The 25,503-nt window shown below is 37.4% G+C and overlaps 1 protein-coding gene across 3 annotated transcripts in view; it reads right to left on the bottom strand.

Annotated features, from left to right (window-relative positions):
• Window positions 1-25,503, bottom strand: part of Corin (corin, serine peptidase) — a 248,946-nt gene that overhangs the window by 15,584 nt on the left and 207,859 nt on the right. For all 3 annotated transcript variants that reach the window (XM_005391890.2, XM_013518122.1, XM_013518121.1), the window contains 6 exons: window positions 23,638-23,751; window positions 21,342-21,452; window positions 20,111-20,240; window positions 4,838-4,954; window positions 3,909-3,958; window positions 3,583-3,757 (listed from right to left, as the gene is read on the bottom strand). In XM_005391890.2, coding sequence (XP_005391947.1) covers window positions 3,583-3,757; window positions 3,909-3,958; window positions 4,838-4,954; window positions 20,111-20,240; window positions 21,342-21,452; window positions 23,638-23,751 — 697 coding nt within the window. The remainder of the gene's footprint in view (window positions 1-3,582; window positions 3,758-3,908; window positions 3,959-4,837; window positions 4,955-20,110; window positions 20,241-21,341; window positions 21,453-23,637; window positions 23,752-25,503) is intronic.

Genomic DNA, 25,503 nt, shown 5'->3' with positions numbered 1-25,503 from the left:
GATTTCAGTAAAATATTGTGCAAAATGAAAAGGGGTATAGAGATCAAAGCATGGTGCTATGGCAGGGGTAAGGGCTGTGGTCTCCTAGCAGAATGACAGTTTTTCACACAGGCTTCCTGGAAAGGAATTACATACTGCTGACCATTACTGGTTGTGTACCGGGTTCCTCCCTCAGGCTTTCAGAGGTAGAAGGCAAAGAAATTGTTTGTTAAATCACCCACGATAGTCAAAATCTTTCTTCCTTAGAGCTTTAGAGATTGAGCTGGTATTGAAGTAGATGAGACTTGATCTGGTCAGCTTAGGATCTCATGTTTTTCATTTTCGCTAGGTATTTTAAGCACCAAGAGCAAACAAAACAAATTGTCTTTTTTTCCACCAATATAATCAAAAGAGACAGAAGGCCTACAGATTGGGTTGTGGTAGGCCTTGCCAAGGCATGGGATCAGGATATGAAGTAAATCCCATTAATTGCGGCAATTGATGGCCCCAGCAGAGAGTAAGCCTTACAATTAAAAGTTCTAAAGGGATTTTGGTGCCACTGGAGAGTTTGTAAAATGGAATTGACTTTATTAGCATACATTCAAGCAAAGCCTTGTTAAAAGTTAGGCAATTTCTAACACTGTGTGGCTATGTAGCCCTCTCTTGACAGTAAAGTTTAGTGTTGCATGAAATTTGATCAAGGTCTTTGATATACCCATTTCCTTAATTATAAACATGTATTTCTTCTCAATTGCAAGGTTCCTCCTCAACTTCATAGACCTGTCAGTAGAAAGGAAACCTTGGTTCCACATATGGAAATGACAAAAGTGTCACATGAACTTGGATTAACTAGCACATAAAAAATGCTGTTCCCTTACAGATCTGTTGGATTCATTAAGGTAATCCCCTTTTGATGAATGTGCTTTTGCTAGCAAAGTCTGCTTATCATGGAGTTACAATTCAGAACTGTAAAAAACATCTGGAAACATCTGGCCCCTTCTCAAGCAATTATATTGCAATGTATTTCTTGATATACTACAAAGACTCTTCCAATCACTCTGTCTTACACATTAGAAATAGCCCAAAGGAGGCACTGGTCTGATTTTTATATATTGTTTTTCCAAAAGAGCAACAAGATAATTGGATATACACATTTCCAATTTTATAATCATTTATCACATTATATTCTGATGCATTGTTTAAATGTCTGTGTGCTCACTAGGTTAACGCCTCGAGGAACAATGTAAGTGTCCATCTCTGCAATCCCCATGTAGAATTAAATGTACATTCTGAGTCTCTACCCACTAGAAACAGAAAGTATCCAGGTCTCTGGCTTTCAGTACCAGTATGTGAGTAGCTTTACAGCAGTTAGTTAAAATAACACCAAAATGACATTAACCCAATGGTCCATCAATTGAGTGATGGCAGAAAAAGCTGTGGTAAATTTATATTGTAGAATATTCTTTAGCTTTCAAAAAGAATAAACCAGCGCATATCAATCGACTTGGAGAGTTGCCACATGAGCAACCAAGAAACCAAAGTATACAGTGAAGTTTCAAATGGTAAAAACAATTATACACCACGAAAAACAAATGTGTTCGTATCTGTGGAGGAACATTCACCAGGATTTAGGGTGATGAGGCAGTAAGGAAAGAAACTGTGGAAGGATGTGAACAGTGCCAGCAAAGTGCAGACATGCTTATATCATAAAGCTAGAGGGAAACGCAGAGTGTGCATTTTTAGCAATTTTTTTAAAAGAACCATTTAGATTTACCAGGGTCTTAATGGCGGGTACCAGACACGGTTCTTGAGGCTTTCCACAGCCCATCTCACTTCTTATGCACACCCACTCTGTATGCACACCCACTCTACGAGGCAGCGATGGACACGATGGAGAGTTGCTTCTGCTTGGTGGGAGAAGTCTAATTCATACAGGTATTAGTGTTAGTGCCTGCCCAAAATGCCTCCCATTTGCTCCTGCATCTGAACCTCACTGTGTTATCCAAATAGACCACCTCTTTGGATTCATACGCGTGTAATATACTTAAGAAGAAAGAAAAGAGACTAATTCTGGCTGAGGAGTCAATCTCCAAAACTTCTTTTTCCACCCTATCTAGGACATAAATCCTAAACCTATATGTGCACTGCCAATCATTGACAGCACACAGAGGATGACAGCACCACATGTGGATAGAAAATTATTTGCAGGTAAAAATATTGTTGCTGGGAGAACATGCAGAAGACTAAATCTACGCTCATATATCTCACTGTGTACTAAACCAAAGTCAAAATAGCTCAAAATCTAAATGTTAAAACAGAAACAGCTAACCTGCTGGAAGATAAAATAGGTAAAACTCTTCAAGATGCAGGTATAGGCAAAGACTTTATGAACAGAACCCCAATGGCAAAAGAAATGAGTAATCAACAAATGGGATCATATCCACCTAAAAAGCTCCTGGTTAGCAAAGGAAAAAACAAAGAGAACGAAGAGACAGCCTATAGAATGGGAAAACCTGCTGCAAGCTGTTACTCAGAGAACTAACATCTAAAATATTTTAAGAAGCCTGACATAAAAACAGTAAAAAATCAGCAGTGAAATAAAGACACTTCTCAGAAGAAGAACAAATAGCCAATAAATATATGAAAAAATAATAAACATTCTTGACCATTAGAAAAAATGCAAATTGAAGCAACACTGAAATTTCATTTTACTGCAGAAAGAATGGCCATCATCAAGAAATCAAATAATAACAAGTGCTGGCGAGGCTGCATCCCTTCTACACTGTGGCAGGGATCCAAATGGATACAACCACTATGAAAATCAGTATAGAGATTCTCTAGAGAACTAAAAGTAGGATTTCATTTGACCAAGCTAATTCCCCTCTAGGTATCTTCCTGAAAGAGTTAAAAACATCATATTAAAGTGACACATGCACACCCATGTTTATAGAAGCACAATTCACAATAGCTAACTCTTGGGAAAAGCTATATGCTCAACAGATGAATGGATAAGAAAATGTGTTTTGTATACACAGCGGAGTACTACTCTGCCATAAAGAAGGATAAATTCAGGTCATTCATAGGTAACTTTATGTACTTTGAGACCATGTTAAGAGAATAAATCAGATATACAAATTTAAATATCATATGTCTTCTCTTATATGAGAAGCTTTAAATAAACAGTAAAATAAAAGATAGATAGTGGAAAGTAGAGATATCTTTTCAAAATGGGAAGGGGATGGGGAGATGGAGGAAGGGAGAAGGGGAGAGAAGAGGATGAATAAAATTGACATCTTCTATGTATATGTACCAGGTCTGCACAATGAATGTCATCATTATGCGGCACAGGCACATACTAAGAAAACTTAAAATGGTGCAGGGGGAAGAGATAGCTGTGACTTTTGCATTGAGGTTGCCTCATGCAATAACCTGTGCCACTGAGAATCACCAAGCGACACAATAATCAGATCCAGGCAAAGAAAAAAGAAAAGAAGAAAGGAAGGAAGGAAAGAAGGAAGGCAGGCAGGAAGGAAGGGAGGAAGGGAGGGACGGAAGGAGGGAGGGAGGAAGGAAGGGAGGGAGGGAGGAAAAGGCGCAGCTTACCCCTCAAAACAATGAGCAACTGTCAGAATCCACTTCTTGGCAATGAGAACACAGCCACAAACGTGTCCACTGGGCTCACTCTGCAGAGAGCACTGCCATGGCCACCTTCCGGGGCGACTCGTCCGGCCCCCGAGGATCCTCTTGTTCATTCGGGCAGCGGGGCGACGCCCACAATCTGCCAAGAAGCAGAAGGCACAGCTTGCAAATTGCCAACAGCCCCAGTAACCCCAGCTAGATGCTTAGCTCTTTACATACCAATGATCATTTTCCCCCTCAGCCAAGCTACTTAAGTTCCTATCCCATTGTTCCGTCGCCAATTTTCTCACCTTCTTTAGTACACAGAAGAGAGATCTTCTTTCTGCTGGGACAAGACTGCCTAGAATTGGAAACACAAAATGGCATGACACTGAGTCACATATTTCCCATTCACTTCGAACATTTTGCCAGGGAAGGTAAGATGTAGATTCAACTGTTAGAGAAAGTCATACTCTTTGAGAAGAGTGTGGTTGTGCAAGAAAATTCAGATTGGTTAAATTTTAATCACTAAGTTCTTTTCCAACCATAAAACAGTTATTCACAATATAAGTTAAAATGAAAAAGTACCTTGAGACTTGCAAAGTAGCCTGATGTGCTCAGAATTCTAAATCTCTCAGATTTAAGAAGAAATTCATTCATAAGAAGGTTACTTCAGCACCCGTTTTGGCTGGGCTCAAACTTCCTGAGCCTCCTGCCTGAGCACCCCCAGAGTGCTGGGATTACAGGTGTGCACCAGCACACCCAGCTAAGATGCCATGATTCTGAGGAGAAACCTTGTACTTGCAAGGCTACCTAATTATGATTTCATTTTGTGTCTATTCTGTTCTTGAACTTTCCAGGCTTTTAGTTAAGATTACTTCAATTTCCCCTGCTAATTCCACGTAGCATCTATAGGAATTTCAGACATGGATGAGACTTTATTTTAAATTGGATATGAAAAAACTCAAAGATTAGAAAACAAGCTCCTTCTTCTAACCATGATCTTTTCAGTAATTATGATTAAAGAAAGATGTAATTAGCCAAAAGAAAAAAATCTACATCTAGAAAAAAGAAATAAAACAATTGTAGAAATAAAAAGACATTATAATAGCCATTCTATGGAAGCTCTGTGATGTAACAAATTTGGATTATCTTGCGCTAAAAAATGGAAGGAAGGCCCTGCTGATAAACTCTCACTCCACAACCTGACTTCACACAGCTCTTACAAAAGCGTTCTTACCCAGGTACCAGAAGTTTGTGCAAAGTGGCCCCACTGACATTCTCCCAGTTGGAGCGCAACCTCAGCCACTGCTGGTTTTCCTCCTCTTCTGGTATTGGCTCTGTCACAGATGGTTCTCTGGTAAAAGGTAAATACTAGGTAAATATTCAAAAGACGGTGATCTCTTACTTATCAGCTATTATCCGTGTTTAGTATTCATCCATTTTCAAAAAGAAGCATTAAATGATAAGTCAGTAGTTCAAGGAGAGCTTTTAGGTTAGAGGAGATTTGCCAAGGAACGCGGTCAGCACGAGAGAGACAGTTATTAAACATATGCAGCGGTAATAGCGATCCAAATCGTGGCAGCTGTTTTAGTCATTCTCCCTTCTGACGTGTGCTGGAACTTCATGAGGTGCAAGAATTCTAACGTACACAATGTAAAAGTTTCAACATCCAAAAAATAAGCGCAGCTTGAAGCAGGGAAGAGTAAAATGCAATTTATCTGGTTTTTCTTGTCCTCTTTTCTTGCCCTTCATAACCCATTGTAATAATACCTTTTAAAAATAAATAGAATCAATGGTTATTTAATATCTATTAGTATATAATTGTAAGTGGAATTTTTCAACATATTGTGAACTCTTCATGCACATAATTATGAATAACTAAAAAATAAAGATGGGAATTAGACAATATTATTCTGCTCTTTACATATGCTCACTTAATTTCCACCAATACTGTTCTCTAGATGCTTCACTCCATTGCTCCAATGTGGTTACACTGTAATTGAGATTTAAGCTCCTAGGGATCCAAGCATTTAGGCTTTTATATAGCTGTTCAAATTAGGCCTTCCTTTCGTCAATCCACATGAAAAGAAACCCTTTCATATTTTTAATTTAAATAAAACATAATCACCTGGTGCTCTCAAGGGTAGAACTATAAAGGGATTAGTTTCAGACAGGAGGAAGGAGGGCTTCTTATGAAACTGGAAGGGAATAAAAAAGAAAGGAGCATGCACACTGCTGGTGTGGAGGAAAGGGAGAACAGGGCATCAAAGGAGTGCCAATAGGGAAGGTTCTACATTTCTTTTCAAATAAGAGGCAGGGCAGCTCCCCTGTTGAAAGCTGGGAATGACAAGGGTATGTGACAATGTGGAAAGGAATGCACACATAGAATTATTCCCTGGCGAAAGTGTTCGGAGAAATATATCAAAGATAACTTAGAATTACGCCAAGCATCACTGAGGGAGGTCCCAGTGAATGTGGAAATAATGAAGTTCTAGCAACACTAATTTTACATGATTAGTGATTTTCTTTTTAAATAATTGGCTTTTTTGTGTGTCTTTTTGAGACAGGGTTTTGCTATGCAGTTCAGGCTGGCTTTGAGCTCACTTTGTAGCCCAGGCTGGTCTCAAACTTGCAACAATCCTCCTGCCTCAGCCTTCTGAGTGCTGGGATTACAGGTGTGCACCACTATGCCCGACTATGGCTTTTCTTTTTTTTAACTGGGATGTGGATGAAAGAAAAGGAAGTTAGATTTCAATGGCATTGAAAGAAGTTATCATTTCACTTGATTGTTTAAAAATTATTATAATCATATAATAGAAAATAAAAGGAACAAAAATTTCCCCAAATTCTTTTATTTTTAAAAAATAAAAGCCCTCTGAAGAAAACATTTTCATCAGCCAAAATTTTAAAACAAAACCATCTCCAATAATGAATGAACCCTAATCATTTGAAATAAATTGTATGTTCAAATTCTAACTTCACTATAAGAAGAGTTGTACAATATTTAAAGAGTGCAATGTGATATTTTGATATATGTCTACATTGTGAAATGGTTACTAATCATAAAATATATTGCTATTAATATATCCATTGCTTCAGATAATTACCATATTTATGGTGAGAACACTTAACAATCTTAGCAAATTCTAAGTATACAATATTATTACACTGCATGCATACTGTACATTCAAATTCCAGAACTTATTAATCCACACAACTAAATTTCTCACCCTTTGATGACATTTCTCCATAGCTGTCACTCTGCTAATCCCTAGCAATAATGGCCTGCTTTCAGGAGTTGACATTTCCAGATTCCACATGTAAGTGAGATCATGCAGTATTTGTTGTTGTATGCCTAGCTGATTTCACTTAATATGATGTCCAAGTTCAAACAGATTTTCTCACATAGGATTTCTTTGCTGTTCTTTTAAACTGAATAATATTCTAGAGTGTGTATCACATTTTCTTTTTTTCCTTTTTTTGTCTTTTTTTTTTTTTTTTTTTTTTTTTTTTTTTGTCTTTTTGAGACAGGGTCTCATTATGCAGTTCAGGCTGGCCTTGAGCTCACTTCGTAGCAGCTCAGGCTGGTCCTGAACCCGCAATGATCCTTCTGCCTCAGCCTCCTGAGTGCTGGGATTACAGGCGTGCACCACCACACCCGGCTATATCACATTTTCTTTGTTCATTCATTCATTAACAGATGCTTTATAGACAGATTGTTTCTATATCCTTGGTTACTTTGAACAATGCTACAACGAACATGGACATTGCAGATAACTCCTTGAGACTTTGATTTCATTTCCTTTTGGTGAATACCTGGAAATGGGATTACTGGGTCATATAATATTTTCATATTTAATTTTTTGAGAAAAGTCAATACTATTTTCCAATTAACATTCTTACTGACAAAAATATAAACATTTCCTTTTCTCCATTCTCATTGATGCTTTTGATTTTGTCTTTTTGATAGCTGTCATTCTAACAGGTATGTTGTGCTCTTTTATTATGATTTCAATTTGCATTTTCCCAATAATTAGTGACATTGAACAGCTTTTCCTATAACTGTTGGCAGTTTTCATATTTTCTTTCGGGAAATGTCTACCTAAGTCCTTCATTTTTAATTAGGTTATTTGACTTTTTGCTGTTAAATTGTTTGATTTCTTTATACATTTTGGATATTAATCTCACATGCATGGGATTTCTTCTTAAAATAATTTTTAAAACTTGTAAAAGTAATACTTGCATAAGGAAAAATAAGAAAGATTGTAAAATGAAAGTGTAGAAACAGCGATGGTAAGTAGTATTTGGATATCCTTACCAAGCTTTTTAGTATAATTCATGTACATATAACCCTCTTTTTTGTGGTCTATCCCCATTATTCTGTGTGTTGTCGATGTGCTAACATGTGTCACCTATTTTTTATGACAAATACTAAAAGACTGACTTGTTTTATCTACCTTAATCCTCGCAACAATTCTGTGCAATAGGTTTCATTATTATTTCCCATTTTTCAAATGAAAAAATAACTTACCCGTGGTCACCCAGCAAGCAAATGGCAGAGTTGGTAAATTACATCCTAATTGTCTGATGCCAGAGTACTGCTCCTTCACACTGCGACATTAGATGGCCCTGTTGCATTAATAGCAGCAGCCATGTTCTCTGGATACTGCAAGGATCCATTGTGCGGGCAGCTATGCACTTACTTAACCAATTTACTATGGATGCACATATAGACTGACTCCTATTTTTGGCTCTAACAAAATAGCAACAGTCACCATTCTAAACACTTACCTTTGTCTACAAGTACAAGGATGATTTTAGAATAAACTTTTAGAACTAAAACTATCAAATCAAAATTTAAATATTTGATTAATATTATGAATTTTGCTCTCCAGTAATGATGCCAGTATTTGTCAAGAACATGTGTCTGTAATTTTAGTTTTTAATACTATGTGCATAATATAAACCATGCTATGGAAAATTAGCTGGAACTTAATAGCTGCTCAAAGCTTTTTGATGATTGGTATTGCTTTTACTTAAATACTTAAAATATACTTAACATTCTTTTCCATATTATATCAGTAGACAAATTCCAGAAGCAGGGTTGTAGCTGGGTGGTAGGCCACTTGTCTAGCACGTACAAGGCTCTGAGTTTGCTCCTCAGAACACAAGAAGAAAAGAGGAGAAGGGAGGTGGGGGAGAGAGGAGTTCTTAAGAGAAGAGGAGAAAAAATCAGAAGAGAGGATAAGAAAAATGAAATTCAATTATGTAGAGAGCAAAAGACAAGCAGCATTTTGCAGCTGTTACACATCCAAGTCACAATATTCTAAAAGGGTCCGTAGAGAACGTAGACTACACATCTCTGCAGCAGCCACGGAGTCATGAACTGAGAAGGAAATTACAAAAATAATCTAATCCAATACTTACAGCACCGGTACAAAGGGAGGCCCAGGTACCATATGTCTGTATATCTAGGTGCTATTAACCAAGCTAATGAGTTGCTAAAAATTCATTTCATACTCCTATTTGACAAATATTTCTATTAGGATAAGACTGAGAATTCATGGACTTCCTGAAGAGTGTTTGTCAAACTTTAGCCTTCTTCAAAATCACCTGTAGTACCTGTTGCCACACAAAGTGTTCGACCTGTTACAACATAGACTATTGAATTTGTCTCCAGATTTCTCTGTTCATCAGGACTCGGAAGGGACTCAAAATCTGCCTATTTACCAAGACCTCCGGTGATGCTGAATCTGCTGGCCTGGGACCACACTTTGAAATCATTGCTGAAATGGAGACCAGGCTCCTTGTGTTCACACTGCACATGCTCAGCCTTTTTACCTTGTCATTATTCTCCTATTTATATAGTATAAAAATGCTTACATACATACATAGGTAAGTAGAGTATTATAAGTAACCCAGAGTTGTTTAAAATACAGGAGGACTGCATAGGTAGGTTATGTACAAATGCTATCACTGCTGTTTTATCAAGGGACTCGAGCACCTACAATCCCTGATATCTGAGGGGGTCCTGGAACCAGTCTCTTGCAGATGCCAAGGCACGATGTACTATATAGGGAGGTGAAAACATGTGCCTCAGATTTGCTTCTCAGGATTTGTGCGGCCATAGGACACATATACAAATGTATGATTCTCCGCGCTGAAATATGAGAACAGGACCATCCACAAATTCTGAAGAGAATCAAGTATTTTGATTCTTCAGAAAGCAATCAGATCACTAGACAACTTCACCCTTTCTTCTATCCTCATAAGATCTTGACATTCAGTGACATGGATCCCATGCATACTAGGGCTGCTTAATTTAAAAGTGCAGGTCACCAGAAACTTCCAAAAACCAAAGACTTCTTCACCTTCGATATTAAAAAAGCAGCAACATGTTGCACATTTCAGTTAAAGGATAAGTTATGTCTTATTGTGTCTATTGTGGTAGAAAAATTGTCTTGATATTCAACCTCAGTAGTTGACAGTTGGTCTTAAATTGTAAATGCTTTGTGTGGAGTACAAGATAAATTAGTTGCAATTCTAGTATCTTATTCAGAATGTGGGATAGTCCCACTAAACATTTTGTGTCTGCTTTTCAAAATCTTTTTTGGAACCCTGATATATTATTATCCTTGTTTGGTTCCTAGAGACTAGATATATTAATATTGAAGACCAGTTGAGCTACTTATCAAATAGAAGGATGAGCTGAAAATTTTGACAGAAGGGCATTAACAGGTTTCAGACAAAGCATGAATGAACACCGCTATTGAATCATCTGTCTGGTAAGACATCTCAGCTTAAAAAGTCCAATCAGTAGAAATATTTAAGGCAGAATATACAGAATAAGTTTATTTTTTCAGTAAACTCAGTCTACATCAGAGGTGGAATACAATAATTATATTAGGCAAAAACCTACAGGCATAAATTACAAAAACTGCTGTAAAATTTATATTTAATATATAAAATGAGATCAAATTCCAGTGTTTATATTTTATAATACTAAAAACATCAATTAAGCTAAACATTTAATCCACTTATAAAAATATAACCTGAAATAAAATGTAAATTTATAAAATACAACTACTAACTCCATATTATCATTCTAATATCAATTAGAAAATGAAATTAATAAAAATTTACTATTTAAAATAAACACTGTAAGGCATAAAACAATAATTGTGAACATTTTAATTTAAAATACCATTTAATTATAAGATTCAAAAGTCCCTAGTCTATTCTCCATTGTTTCTTACAAACTGGTCTCCATCGGAATAGTCCCTTATGTCCCAGATTTACCTTTCCTTGTCTGAATTCACTGGCCATGATGAATAAAATGTGGCCCCAGGTTATGCAGCAGAAACAACCTATGACTGAATCTTACAATTAGATGGTATTTTAATTCTCCTTTTGATAATCCAGAAGACACATTTTTTAAACAATTTTTTTGTTGTTACTGATAAGACACAGAGGCTCAACATTTTACTGATGGCAACTTGAACCATGTTTCAAAGAAAATGTTTCTCATTTGCTTTGACCTTGTTTTGACTCATCATGTAAAGCTAGAAATCTCAAGTTTCACTTTCACTGTGCCATTTTTTAAATCCTACTTGCCCAAGAAGACTGTAAACTAGAAAAACACTTTCCTTTTCTAACATTGGCCTTATTTTGTCAGTTACCTTTTCTTCAGGAATATAAAAGCATAGAAAATGCTCTCTAAAAATATGCCCACCTTCATTCAGTTCAAAATTTTAAAGCAACATGTGACTTTTGGGTCCATTACAAGATAAGTGATTCAAACTTTAGGATTAAAAAAAAGTGGCTTAATACTATAATTATACCAACAAAAATCCACAGGATAATGCCTATACTAGTGCTGTAATTTCTGAGTACTAATAAGTAGAAATCTAATAATCACTGAAGGGATGTGCTGGTCTTGGAAGGGCTGGTGATAGGGAAGGAAGTATCCTTAGGACTCCACCCCTCATCTTGGCTTCCTTTGAGGCTCAAGGATGAGGAGAACGGAAACAGTGATTTGATGGTCTTCAAGATTTGATTGTCTTCAAGTGACTTTTCTACAAGTCAGGGAATCGGTTGACTACAGTTTTAAACTCGCATCCATTCATCTTTGTGACCAAAAAGAAAAGTCTTCTTTCTGGATCCAATGAAACAAAACCTTGTTAAAGAATTTTAAGTGTCCCAACACCAAACAGTGTGGCCTGGAAGTGAGGTACTTTGATCCTGCTTGGATGAGGTACCTACCCCTCAACCAGTCACTGAGAGTGAAACGAAAAAGACATACAAAGATGGTCACTCCCGCTTATATTCCAAGGATCAAATGGGAAGTGAAGCAAGTATGCAAAAAGGAAGGGAAGGCAGTACCAAAAGAAGGCAAGATTGTAATAAAGCAACACAACACATGCTTGCCCCAAGTGACTTTAAGTGTAAGGTTTTAATTCAAAAAATTATTGTCACTCAGAATAAAAATTCTATATATTCTTATTTGTATTTAGTTTTTTGAAAATGTACAAAGGGTGAAAGATTGGAATGAAATTAGACTTGAGTTTATTAAATGGATTGACTGTGAATCTTCAAGTTGATATTGCTATAAAGTGGGTTGGATCTCAAAAGCAATATTATCACCATGACAGAGTTTACATAAGTGACATAGTCAAGTGGACACTGGAACTTAGGGCTACGAGCTAAAAGGATTGTGTAATGTCAGACATAGGTGTTGTGTCAGACAGATACAACAGAAGAGTCTTTCAGTGGGAAGGACAAATTAAAAAACATTTCAGATATTGAATAAGAACTTTGACATTCTTAGTGACTTTATGAAGATTGATTTTTCCTATCCCTCAGTCTTATTACTCATAATTAGTCCTTATGTTACTAGAGTGAAGATGAGAAAGCCAAAAACTGGGTCTTGGTAGTACTTAGTTCTAGAGACCCCATGGGAGTTATTTTTTATAAATCTTGATAGGAATCTACTTTTAAGGATGTTTTTTTTATAATCAAGTAGAATATAAGAGAGAAAAATATCTAATTAATTCAGAAGGCTGCCTACTTTCATTCTGGTTAATAATAGTGAATTTTACTGTACCACTGAGAAGTTTCTGCTTAATTTCATAAATTATTCATTCATTCAACTGACACAGTTTGAGATTCAGTTTGCTAACAAATATCAAAATTTTTTGCAGCATTTTCTGTTAATGACCATATGGAAATGCTCTCAGGATAACTGGTAAAAACACCAGGCTTTTATTTATTAAAGTCTTATACTCAGTAGTCTCGTAGAAGAACTTAAAAAACATTTCCTCTTCCTCTAGCTAGTAGCACTTTTTAAAGAAAATTATTTTCCTTTACTCCAGAATAGAATACTCCAGGAAACAATACACCCACACATTGGACTTTACGGTTTTTCTTTCCAGTGAAAGGGCCATTTAACCACCAGCCTTTGAGAAATGGGTAAGAAATTAATTCCCAGTGCATAAGACATACACTTGCCAGAAAAGCTCTAACACATACTGTGAAAGAAAACAGCGCTGCATTGATTTGTTTTAGGCAGTTTCTGCTTAGAACATGCCAAGCATCTACTTATTACAAGAAATAACTTTTCAAAAAGTAAAAAAACACTTGGATTGTGATTCTGCATGATGAATTTCCCTCACCTCCCACCTTCAAACTGTTAATCTAAATACTTAAAAATTGTACAATGATAAGATCATAAGCTGGTAGTAAGTCTGACCACAGATGTTCAATGTAAAGAAATGCTAAAAAGCATTTATGTTTAAGAAGCTGTTGGATCACCAAAATCAGGTCCTTAGGAGACTTTTATTCTTTATTTAATAACTAGGTACCTTAGTGGATCTACTTCTGATACTCAAGAGGTTCCCTGCTCTTGCTTGGATTTCTGCCTTGGCTCCCTATTTTCCAGCTCTGTAACCTTGCAAAATTCCTTGCCATCTCTACGCCTCAGTTTTCTCATGCAATCTTATGGGATTTCAATGTGGGTAAACTAGGACAATATGTATCAGGTACATGCAACACCCTAGCACCTAATAAAAAGCACCAGCCACTATTACTTTGTATAACTTAGTTTGGAAAATAAGATAAAGCATAAAAATCAAGAGAAATGGCATAAAGAATTGCAGGACTAAGAAGGAATTCATATCGTACCGATTTTTAAGTACAACAGGAAGTTTAGGGGTTAAAGCAGATCAAGAAGATGAGAAAGCCTTCATAGAAGGCATGGGACATGAATGAGGTCCTGAAAGATTTGGACAGGGAGTGGAGAAAATGATGAATAGATGAACACAGAGGCAGAAGAAAGAGGCCATGCACCCAAGGACCACAGACAAAACACAAACCCACATAGAAACAGTAGGAGTATAAGCAGGAGTACAAGTTGGAAAAAGATGAAGCAGTTTATGATGGGCCCACAGCTGGCAAGAACAGTCCAAACTTACTTAATTAAAAATATGAAATTAAAGACAAACTTTGACAGAAATAATTTATTAAGTACAACAGCAGGTAGAGCTTTATCAAGGGTTAACCCATGGAATAGGGAATGCATCCACAGGAAGGAAAGCAACAAATACCCCTCACCCACGCCATCAGGTGCCCTCAGCCAGTGTTCACATTTCTTTAGTTCCTATGAAGAAAAACCTTCAAAAATATCCTATACTTCACTTTCATTTTTCTCTTCCCACTGTCTCTTAGGATTTTGCCTTTTCATACCAGTAAATCTGCTCATAGCTATGTCCTGCAAACTGCTGAATCCAATAGTTCTCAGTCCCCCTTTTACTTGACCTCTTAGCAGAACTCCATACACCTGGCCATTGCCTCTTACTAGATACACTTGTTTTCAAGGCACCATGCACTCCTGCCAGTTGTTCTCCCTCATCTCCTCTGGGTGGCTACTTCTTCCCATCCTGTTCATGTGTTAGGTCTCAGCTTTTGTTGTCTTATCTTCCTTATCTGCATGCACTTCATTGGTTGTATCACCAGTCACACAAACATATGCATCATCTGGATGAATACAGATGACTCTGAGAGAGCGGTAGGGGGCAGGTAACCTCCCTAATATATCCCAGACTTGAGTCTTCTAAGTGTCTCCTCTTGGGTGTAAAAGAGATCTCAGATTTAACATGTCCAAAGAGAGTTGATTTTTCTCCCTAGACTTGTTTTATCTGTAGCCTTCTCCATCTCAACTGATGGCAATCCCATGTTTCTAGTTACTCAAGCCAGAAAACTTTAAAGTCATTCATGGTTCTTTTCTTGTCTTACCTCCTATTCAACCTCCAAATTGTCAGAAATTCTTGCTGGCTCTAGTTTTAAAACATACTCAAAATCAAACAATTTATCACCATGTTCTGTGCTAGCATAGCGATTTGAGCCATCACAATCCCTCAGGTGGAATAATTCAATGGCTTCTTAACTCAACTTCTCAACACAACACCCAGACTGACCCCTTTCAGTCAGTAATGGCACTCACCTGCTCAAAATTTCCCAAAAGGTTCCCATTTCAAAGTAAAAGTCGGACTTCTTAAAGTGGCTCACAAGGCCTTCTGTCCTCTGCAGCACCCGCTGCTTTCTCTCTCCCACACCAGCCCCTACCACCCTGCCCAGTCACTCTACTCTAATCTCATTGGCTTCCTTGATTCCGGAATATTCCTGCCTCAGTACCTGCCATACAACTGCTCCCTCTCAGTTGAATGTTTTTTCCCATAATTACTTGGAAAATCGCTCACCTACTTCACATTCTTGCCACACTGTCAGCTTTTCAGTGAGGTTTACCTGACCATCCTATTAAAAAGTAAAATCTACCTCAACTCTGAACTCTGGGACCCCTCATGTCCTTTTTTTTTTTCCCACTTCTCAAACCCCTTTCTACTTTCTAAACTCCTATGTTATTCACTTGTTTATTATGGTTTCTCAGAGCATCCAGTAGAATATAAGCTATCTAAGGCAAGATCATTATCTTTTTGTTCACTATTGTACTCTAGGCATCTAGAACAGTTCCTAGTAGGTACGCACTGAGTAAAAATGTTGCATCACTTACTCTTATTGTCAGTTTGACTGGATTAATAAATTCCAGGACAGATGCTTGGGTTATGGTGGCACTGCAGTTATCAGTGGTTAATCCCCTGATGTTCACAGCTGAATATATAGTTAAGAGATGCAGTCTAGTGGGAGGAAGTATGTCACTGGGCAGGTGCATTTGGAGTGAGTATTTCTCACTAATGGTCTTTCCCTATGCTCTGCTTCTCAGCTGCCGTGAAGTGAGTATATTGGCTCCACCTCACTCCTCTGCCGTGATGTTCCTGCTTTGGAGCCAGCTGACAATGGACTGGAACCTCTAAAACTAAAAGTCAAATTAAATCTCTCTCTTTTTAAATTGTGTGTGTTGGATATTTTGTCCCAGCATCAAAAAAATGACTAGTATACATGCATATAATAAATAAATGGGAGGAAAGGAACAAAATAAACATTTAGAAAGAAAATCATAGGGCTTTGTAGCTGCCCATATGTTAAATAATAGAAATATATATTAGTAAAAGATGATAATGAAACAAAAAGCTTGAATAGACACTTCTCCCCAAAAGACACACTAGTAGCCAATGCACACATGAGAAGATGCTAAACATAATTAGCTATTAGGGAAATGCAAATCCATATCCCAATGAAAATAGCACTTCATATCCACTAAGTTGACTATAATAAAAATGGACAATAAAAAGTGTGGACAAGGATATAGAGAAATGCAAGCTCTCATGCATTGTTAGAGGTAGTATAAAATGGTACAGTCTTTTGGGAAAGTTCTTTAAAAATTAAATATGGAATTACCCTTGCCCCATACTAGTCCTACTTGTATGCTATCCAAAAATTTGAAAATACATGTTCATACAAAAGCATGCATATGACTGTTTATATCAGCATTATAAATAGTAGTCAAAAAGGAGGAAGTAGTTGCCCATCAATTGATGAACAGATGATCAAAATATGGAAAATTATCCAACTATAAACAAGGATGAAGTGCTAATATGTTCTATAAGATGAATGAACTCTGAAAACATGCTAAGTGAAAGAGGGCAGACACAAAAGTCACATGTGGTATGATACTATTTATATGAAATGTGCACAACAGGAAAATCCAGAGACAGACGGTAGATTTGTACTTATCAGGAGACAGAGAAAGAAATGATGTTAATGATCACGGTGTTTCTTCCGGGATTAATAAAAATATTTTAGAATTAAACAGTGTTGATTGCATAACTTCGTGAATGCAGTAAAAGCACCTGAATTATATGCTTTTAAAGAACGAATTTTATAGCATATAAGTTATTTCTCAATTTTAAAAAATCGTAATGAGTTTTCAAACTGCTTCGCTGTGACTTCTATGTAAAGGACCTAGTATAGATTTACTGTTCCAGAGGATGACATCCAGCTGTGGGTTTAATGAAAGCACATCAATTAGGAAACCGTCCTAGAGTAAAAGTTCTTATGTGACTAAAGAAATGTGAAGTGAGAAACTTTTCTTTGGGAATAAACTAGAAGGAAATTACAATGTAAATTCTTACATCAGGAAAGATTAATAACCACTAGGTGATATAACAGATGCTACTTTGACTATAGCTTTGCCTAAAACAGAAACATTCTGCAAAAGGAAGTTACTTGTACTGACAAACTCTAAAAGATGGGGGACAAAATTCAATTATAACTAAGTCCATAAAGGAATGTTTGCCAAAATGGGAGAGCCCAGACACACTGTTTCCCGATGATCTCATTCTGTACAGAGATGGAACTAAGGGAGCCAAGAGACACAGAAAGTCTCATCCCCTTGGACTAAGTTCTGAAACACCAGATGTCTCAACTGAGCATTTGGCAAGTATTAGAGGGCAGTCAAATTCGATCTGTACTGTCAATTAAATCAATGTGCATATGTTTTTGATACTGGACATGTAGGTAGCAAAGTCAACATGCTGTAAAGAGAGTTTAGGGGATTTATTTATACCTTTGCCTAAGCAAATAATCATTGTATTTCCAGCCTGAGGTGAACTCCTAAAACACCTCATCTACGGATGAGAGTAAAAAGTGTTCAGATTCAACAAATAACAATTATTTTTATTCATACAAGCACTTAATGGAGAACTAACATTTGTGCTGTAAGACACGGAGGCATAATTGGGATCTGAATACCCTAAATGTAGGTCTCTGTAATCAACTGCCTTCACCATGGAAGCATTTCAATGGAATCCCAGAAAAATATGCCACATGATGTAGACTTGAATTCTTGAAGAACTATCTCCAAAATCTCCCCCTTTGAGTAGATGAGTGACCCACTGGAATTTAGTTGCTTCTGGACACTGCATTACAATGCCATTCTTTATATATGCTTCCAGAATGAATGAATGAATGAACTGGTACTTCAAGACAAAATGGGAGATGAAGGTTTTTCCTACATAATTTTAGTAGGAATTCCATGTGTCTGCTATATAAGCATGAGCCATTTTAATCTTTGTTGACTATACTCATAATAATCCTGTTGATTTTATTATTTGGCCCATGCATACTTAATTGTTTCTTTGGCTTTGTCTCCTCCAGATTTAAAGCTATATGCCTATTCAAGGTGAAAATGCCTGGTGTCTATCGAGGGCCTTTAGATAGACCCCTGGAAAACATCTCTGACTGCCAGTCAACAACTAGAATCCCTTTCAGCCTGAAGAAGCGAGAGCGGTCATCTCCTGTTACTCCCTCATGGCAGTTCGGGTTACTTCTTCAGAGGGGGAATGTTACAGGCAGCTGAGTTAGATAGAAATATTATAGGCAGTAAGATAGGGCCAGGCCCTTGAAGGAGCCAACATGAAAGATAAGATACCTTGTGAAGGGAGACATATTTTCTGTGGGACAGACCTCAAGACAAAGGACTAAACAAATGTACCCACATACTTCCCTAGGAGTACACATCAGGGGTTGATATTCTAAATAGATAGCAACTACCTTCAAAAAGCCAGAAAGAGTCACTAGCCCAACCCCAGTCACTAGCCAACAGGAAAATCCCCTGTTCTGTATTCATGCCCGCTTGCTTCCCATTTGACCCCGATTTAATCAGTTTTACCTGAACAATGCTTATTGGTTGACCATAGTTTTGTCCATTCTTCCCCTACCTTGGACCTACCTCACCTCGTGGTTTTGCTCTATAAAAGTCCCTAGAAAAGACAGAGTCTTGGGCAACCTACTCGGCCCCCTCTGTCCCTCTCTTGGAAAGAAGCTTTCTTTCACTCAATAAATATATTCTGCTCTTAAAAAAAAAAAAAAAGAAATGTGGCAGTTCTATTATTGTATAATCAAATTTTCAAATTAAGAAATAACTTTGGTCTTGGTGAGATGAAAGCTCAAACTAAGCACATTAATTTATTTTTGATTACAGGCATATCCATTTCAGTTAGACAGAATCAGGAAGTTGTGAAAATGGAGCATAATTAGAGGGATCTTGACAAATATAATTTTTCCACACTGGAAAAGTTTAAAGTTCTTTTATTATAGATCAGCATTAATTATGCAATTTTCCAAAGACAAGGGCCTTTGAATATGAAAAATGAGCTCAAGATGTTGGGAGTCATATAATTCTTCAAACGGGGATGGCATAAATGTGCTTCAGTGCCATCCCAGGATCACAGGGCTCATCACTGTAAAATTCTCCCATGCTTGCTCAATGGATAATAGAAAATGACATTTGCTTGGTTTTATTCTAACTACTTCACTTTTATTTTGCATATTTCTACATTTATTCAAAATCTCATGTATATCATTTCTAAAAGAAATATGTATTGATATGTGAAATATTTCATATAAATATATACATATACACTCATATACCTATTCTAAGACCTTTGAAAATTGTTGCTTTCTATCTGCCATGGAATGAAGAAAGGAAAACCTCACAAAAAGAAGGTCTGTAAATTTCAGAATATCTGCTTCTGTGAATTTGTAGTAAATCCAAACTGCATCTCTTCATGCTGCTAAAAGGCAAAAGATGGTGAGTTATTTCTTGATTTACATTTCCTGTGTTACTTATGGTAATAGAAATGCCAGCAAACTCAAATTCTCCTTTCCTTGAATTACTGAAAAATGTGTGTTGCTTAAAAAGGAATTTTGAATAACCTCTTGGGGGGAAATTGCAAGATGAAAAGTTTTTTCATACAATTTCCATAAAGGAAACCATCTTAATGCTTTTATAAATAATGAAAGTATTTCATTTCAGAAGTGCCTGAAACACAATTACTTCATTTACTTTGAGTCTTCGTCAAAGGAGGTTTGGGGCCGCATTCTTCCCAGCAGGTGCCTGTAGTTAAATAAAATCCTTTTACCTGATTCCTTTCCCAGACTGCGGAGTCCTCTTTGTTTGAGAGCGCTCACTCGCTATGCGTTCGTGAGGAAGGTAACGCTGCCGAGGTCCGTGAGGCCCGCGGAGAAATTCATCAGTGCTACAAACTACTGACCTTACCCTAGACCCATCTGCCTGCAGGCCAGCTGACTCAGGGTCTCTTCCCAGCCGTCCACACACACGTGGTGTTCTGTCGCAGATCGGTGAACACTCAGGAGTGCTGAGGAGTTCACAGTTTTAGAGAGGGTCACTGAGGGGAAAAGGGCAGGAAACCCTAATTAAAAACATTTCTTCTCAGGAAACCAAATCATAACTGTAAATTCTTTTATTCGGATCGCATACATTCATTCTTATTTACTTAGATGAAGAACCTTTGGGGGAATCCCCACCGCAGGCAGATCACTACTCTCAGTGTGATGGTAGACTAAGAAAAAAAATGAGTTAGAAATGTTTTCTGTCCATTCTCTGAACTGTAGATGCTGTGAAATAGTCAACTCTTGACTTTCTTAAGCCACATACTGTCAGAGGCAGGGCCCACTGTCTTGACTTGACCCAGGGATTTGCATAAATTATAAGGAGCTAGGTATAACTCTTTGTAGCATTTTCTTTGGAGAAAGCATATGCACTTGCAAGAGTGTGAAGTGATGCTAGTTTAGGATGAATGTGGTGTATGCACTACTCCCTATTATACCAAAAAGCAGCCTCTGCACTCGATTTCCCGCAGATCACTTACTAAACACTATGCAGTTGAACACAGCACACGAAAATTATGATTTGTCCAAGTAATTGGAACATACTGAAAAAAAAAAAAGCTGAATGAAAGAAAAGAGTGGTGAAAATGGCGTCAGGAATTAATTAGATAACTCAAGATTACAAACCGCCTGTTGGCAATACTATGGGAGACACCTTTAAATCCTGTCCCGGTAAGGAACCAGGGAAGTTAAAGTTTCTTTTTCATTTGAAGCAAAAGCATAGAGCAGATGGGGGGCCACTTAATATCTATTCCAAGAGGTATAAATCCGTGATCAAAGAATCGCAGAACATTGATCATTATCGAACCTGAGTGATAAAATGTTTTAAAAATCTATTTAAGAAATTATATGATTGCCCAAATCTGAGCCCCAAATTTTAGACATATAATACAGATGTTTCGAATAGAGAAGTGACATGGGGGAGGGATTATCTGTGACTTACAAATAACATCCATGAATCACCACTGTCAGCTTTATAGCAGTAAAGCAAAATAGATGAACTTGGTTTGTAAAAACCATGAAGTAATTTAGGATTCATTTAACTTAAACGGCTGAGAGGCACGGGAGTACTCGGCAGCTGGCAGCAGCGAGCAGCTTACCACAGTCCCATTCATCCGAGCTGTCTGAGCAGTCGGCTTCTCCGTCACACCACAGCTCACGTGATACACACTCGTGGTTGGCACATTCCAGTTCATCATCTTGGCAAAATGCTGGCAGGGGAAGCAAAAGGTAAGAAGACTGAAACTTCTGGAAGTACCAGTGACTGCTGCTAACGTGCACACCCTCATTTGCCAACAGTTGCATGGCAGAAAGAAAGTATGTGGCCAAGGAGCCCTTCAGGTAGGTATTAGTGTAGAGTAACAGAACTTGTACAATCTGTATAATAGACATACAATCATACAATAGATGTCAACTCGTCCAAATATTTAAACAGGTTTACAGTGGCCAAGTGCCTAGATTCTCTTATTTTAACAATTGGGTTGAAAAAGAAATGGGTATCCAGAGTGGCAGAGACACCAAGGGTTAAGGATTAGGGTTAACATCTGCATGAGCAAAGCGAGAGGAACAAGAAGACTTGAGCCACAATAGGAAGAAAACAAGCTCTGTTCAAGCAAGTGGATATAGTTATTTTTTAAAAAAAAAAAATTCTGTACTATTAAGTTACTCTCTGAGTCAGACACAATTCTCTCTTGGATTTTTTAAAATTACAGTAAATCTCTTTGCCTACATAGCATCCATTTCCTTTCCTCTTTAATGAAATCTGATTTTGTTCAGTGCACCACACCTGCCATCCCTAGCTCCAGAGGAAGACTGATTACTTTAAGCTGGGCATGACATTTTCCAAATTACAATTATGCTTCCCTAAGTACAATTATTAGCCCAAAAGTAAACATCTGAGAGCAGAGCCTGGGACTATGGTTTCATGGCTGTTTTTTGCAAGATAGCTCCTTCCCAGCCTCTGCTGACCAAGCCATAAGCCCCAGCCTGGGATAGGTGCAGCCCGGGGAAAGAGCATTTTCTTCTAATTAGTTCTCCCCACATGGTGCTCTTTTTTGGAATTCAGCTGTCCCTGGACAGGATCTTTCTAACCTACACAAAGGTTCTAGACTGCTAACTGTAACTCTACTCAAAGCTGACCTGAGTGAATCCTTTAGTGATGTTCCAGTCATAGGAGCAAACTTATTTTTCCTTCCTACTGGATGCAATCAAGGGAGCTGGCTGCCCAGGTGCTCTGGCTTTTGACCAGCCAGCTTGAGGTCAAGGAAAAATAAAGGAATCACAGAGTACTGAATTCCCATATACAGCCCCGAGAATTCACCCTAAACTTTCTGGACTTGTCATCTGACGATATAAAACATATGGGATATATATGATAATAAAAATGATGAATATCTCATTGTCAGAGTTCGGCTTTCTGTTACTTGTAGTAAATAATCTTTTTTGGTTTTTCTCCGGTACCAGGAACCGAACTCACGACCTTGCGCTTGCCAGGCAGGCGCTTTGCCGCTGAGCTAAATCCCCAGCCCCCTGTAGTAAATAATCTTAAGAGACATAAATTTTTGTTTGTTTCCAAAGATAACTATTCACTTAGCTGTAAAAATATTTTTAAAAGGCACAAAAGTGTAATAATTCTAACACCCAGAGATTATAACTGTAAACTTTTTATGAACTTCTGAACTATAGATGATAGATAGATGATGATGATGATAGATAGATAGATAGATAGATAGATAGATAAAGTACCTTATAAAGGCCCATTAAGTAAAGGTAAGTGTCCTTAAATTGCGGGTGCATTGGGAGATGGTGTTTAGGGGGAGATCTGTTTACTGGGGGCACGCCTTGAAGGAAATATTGGGACACTAGAACTTTCCTCTTCCTCTCTTTCCGCATCCAGCCATGAAGTGAACTGGCCATTTCTGCTGTGTACCCCAACATGATGTGCTGCCTCAGTACAGGCCCCAAAACAGTGTGTCCCCTGAGCATGGACTGAAATCTTCAGAACTGTAAGTCAAAACAACCGTTTCTTCTTTTTAAATAGATTATCTCTGGTATTTTGTTACAGTATTGAGAAGTTAACTAATATATCAGCTAAAGGTATATAATGAATTCAGGAGAATTATTCCTTCCTAGTTTAATTTTAATGTTTGTATATTATGTTATGGTTGTATTTTATGTCTCCCATGTAAACATTTTGGGGTACTTTAATTTGTGAATGTTATAAACAATGTTAGAATTTGATCGTCTTCTTGGCATATATCTCTACCAGTAGAGGTTTAGTCAAAAGGTCTGAAGAAATCAGAAGCTTTGGATACAAATGTATACCTTGTATTCAAAGTGAGGTAATTGGTATTTATAATTTTAAAAATGTGTTGACAAATTCATGTAATCACGTACAGCAGTTTCTTTCATCCATATTATCAGGACAGTCTGGAAACCCATCACAAATCACGGTGTGCTTCAAACATTGTTTATTGGATGGACATTCCCAAAGATCTCTCTCTTTGCAGCCTAGAGGCAGAAGAAGAAGTTATTTGCAATAGATGTGCAGTTGAAGACAATGATGAATTTGACTGAGCAATGTAGAAAAATTATAACAAAGACATCATTTCATTTTTCATAAAGGGTTTTTACACCCATGTATTCCATGAATAATGCAATTTTCAAAGTAGAAATACTCAATAATCTTTATCTTCCATTATAAATAACACAGTTCCCCTACAAGAAGATCAAAATCAACATATGGGATACGAGAAAAATGAGAAAGCAACTATACATTAACATTTATCTTTAACTGTTCCTTTTGCTTTCTGAGTCAATTTGCCAACACATAAGACCTATGTGATGAGTTAAAATGAGTTATGCTTTTAGGCAAATATGCCAAAACCTAAATATCAAAATGCATATGATCTTAAAATGTGATTTCAGTCTACAAATTTAGAGGCCATCTGGATGTTTAGCATAAGAGGTTCCTTTTGTGCTAAATACCTACAAAACTACTCTAAGAATCAGGTGCTAAAGTCATTACTTCTGGTCAAAGAACTAAGGTTAGAAATTTTATCAATTACTATGAGAAAGGAACACAATTAGGACAAGATCATGACTTATCCATACTCTGTCCACCCATGAAAATCCATACGTTGAACTGTAAGCTGCTTATGTAATAGCAAGCACTTTGATAAACTTAATAAGTATCACTGGATTCAAATGCTGAAAATTTCATAGGTCTGCCAATGCATTCCAGGGATCAAATGCATTCTAATCACTGTAATCAGACCCAGTCTTAGCCACTTGATTGGGCAGGAAGGAAGAGACTGCATGGCATTGATCTCTGAGTACCCTTTCCTCTCCTGTCTAGAATAGTGGTCAATATACAACACGTCTTGCACACATGTGTATTTCACACAGAACTTCCTTTCATATAAGAACAAAAAGATAATTACTTCAAGGTGAATCCACCGCAAAGCAGTTATCAAGTAAGGCATCTCTTTTAAAATGTCATTTTTATCTGACCCAGTACAGATGATTCAGAGAAATTTTGTAGATGATTAACTCAGGTTTCTTGGAATCCATCATAAGAAAAAAATATGCTGTTTCAAAACTCTCATTCAAAACAGTTATCAAAATAATTCACCATCACAAATATTTGTATGGATCTAAAATTCAATGTAAAGCATTTCACCACCCAAAGACATAAGAGGAGAATAGATAGAGTCCTCTGCAGATGCGCATCCAGAGTGAGCTCAGGCACAGAGACATCTACGCCAGGAACTCATGGACACAGCGCTGGGAGTTTTCAGTTGGCAGAGAGTGCAGACCTCATCAGCAAGGTCCTGACAATGATGCTGTCTGGAGGTTTGAGAAGGAGCCTGCCATCTGCCCTCTGTGACTCAGTTCCTGCCAAATGGCACAGTTTGCTTACTCCATCAGAGAGCAAGAAATCAAACAGAGGGCTTACCATCCCTCAGTGCCCACCCGGGTCCAAGGCTGCCCCCCATCACAAAACACACAACTTGCTAGTAGAGAATGAAAGAAAACAGGGCAAGTCTTTCTGACTATGCACATGGCAATACTCCCAGACTATGGAGAACTTGGACATTTGCAATGAACTGATAAAAGAACACGGAGATAAATCTCTGAGTGCAAAGCCATCTAAGCTGCATCCTTATGAATAACAACAATGATATAAGAGAATACTTGTTAGAGCCACACTTTAGATACTAATTTTTATTCTTTTTTTTTTTTTTTTTTTTTTTTTTTTTT

This window comes from Chinchilla lanigera, unplaced genomic scaffold (assembly GCF_000276665.1).
Source record: "Chinchilla lanigera isolate Chin_1 unplaced genomic scaffold, ChiLan1.0 scaffold00042, whole genome shotgun sequence".
Classification (NCBI taxonomy): domain Eukaryota; kingdom Metazoa; phylum Chordata; class Mammalia; order Rodentia; family Chinchillidae; genus Chinchilla; species Chinchilla lanigera.
Note: the sequence above shows the minus strand (reverse complement) of the source record. Positions and strands in the feature narration are given on the sequence as shown.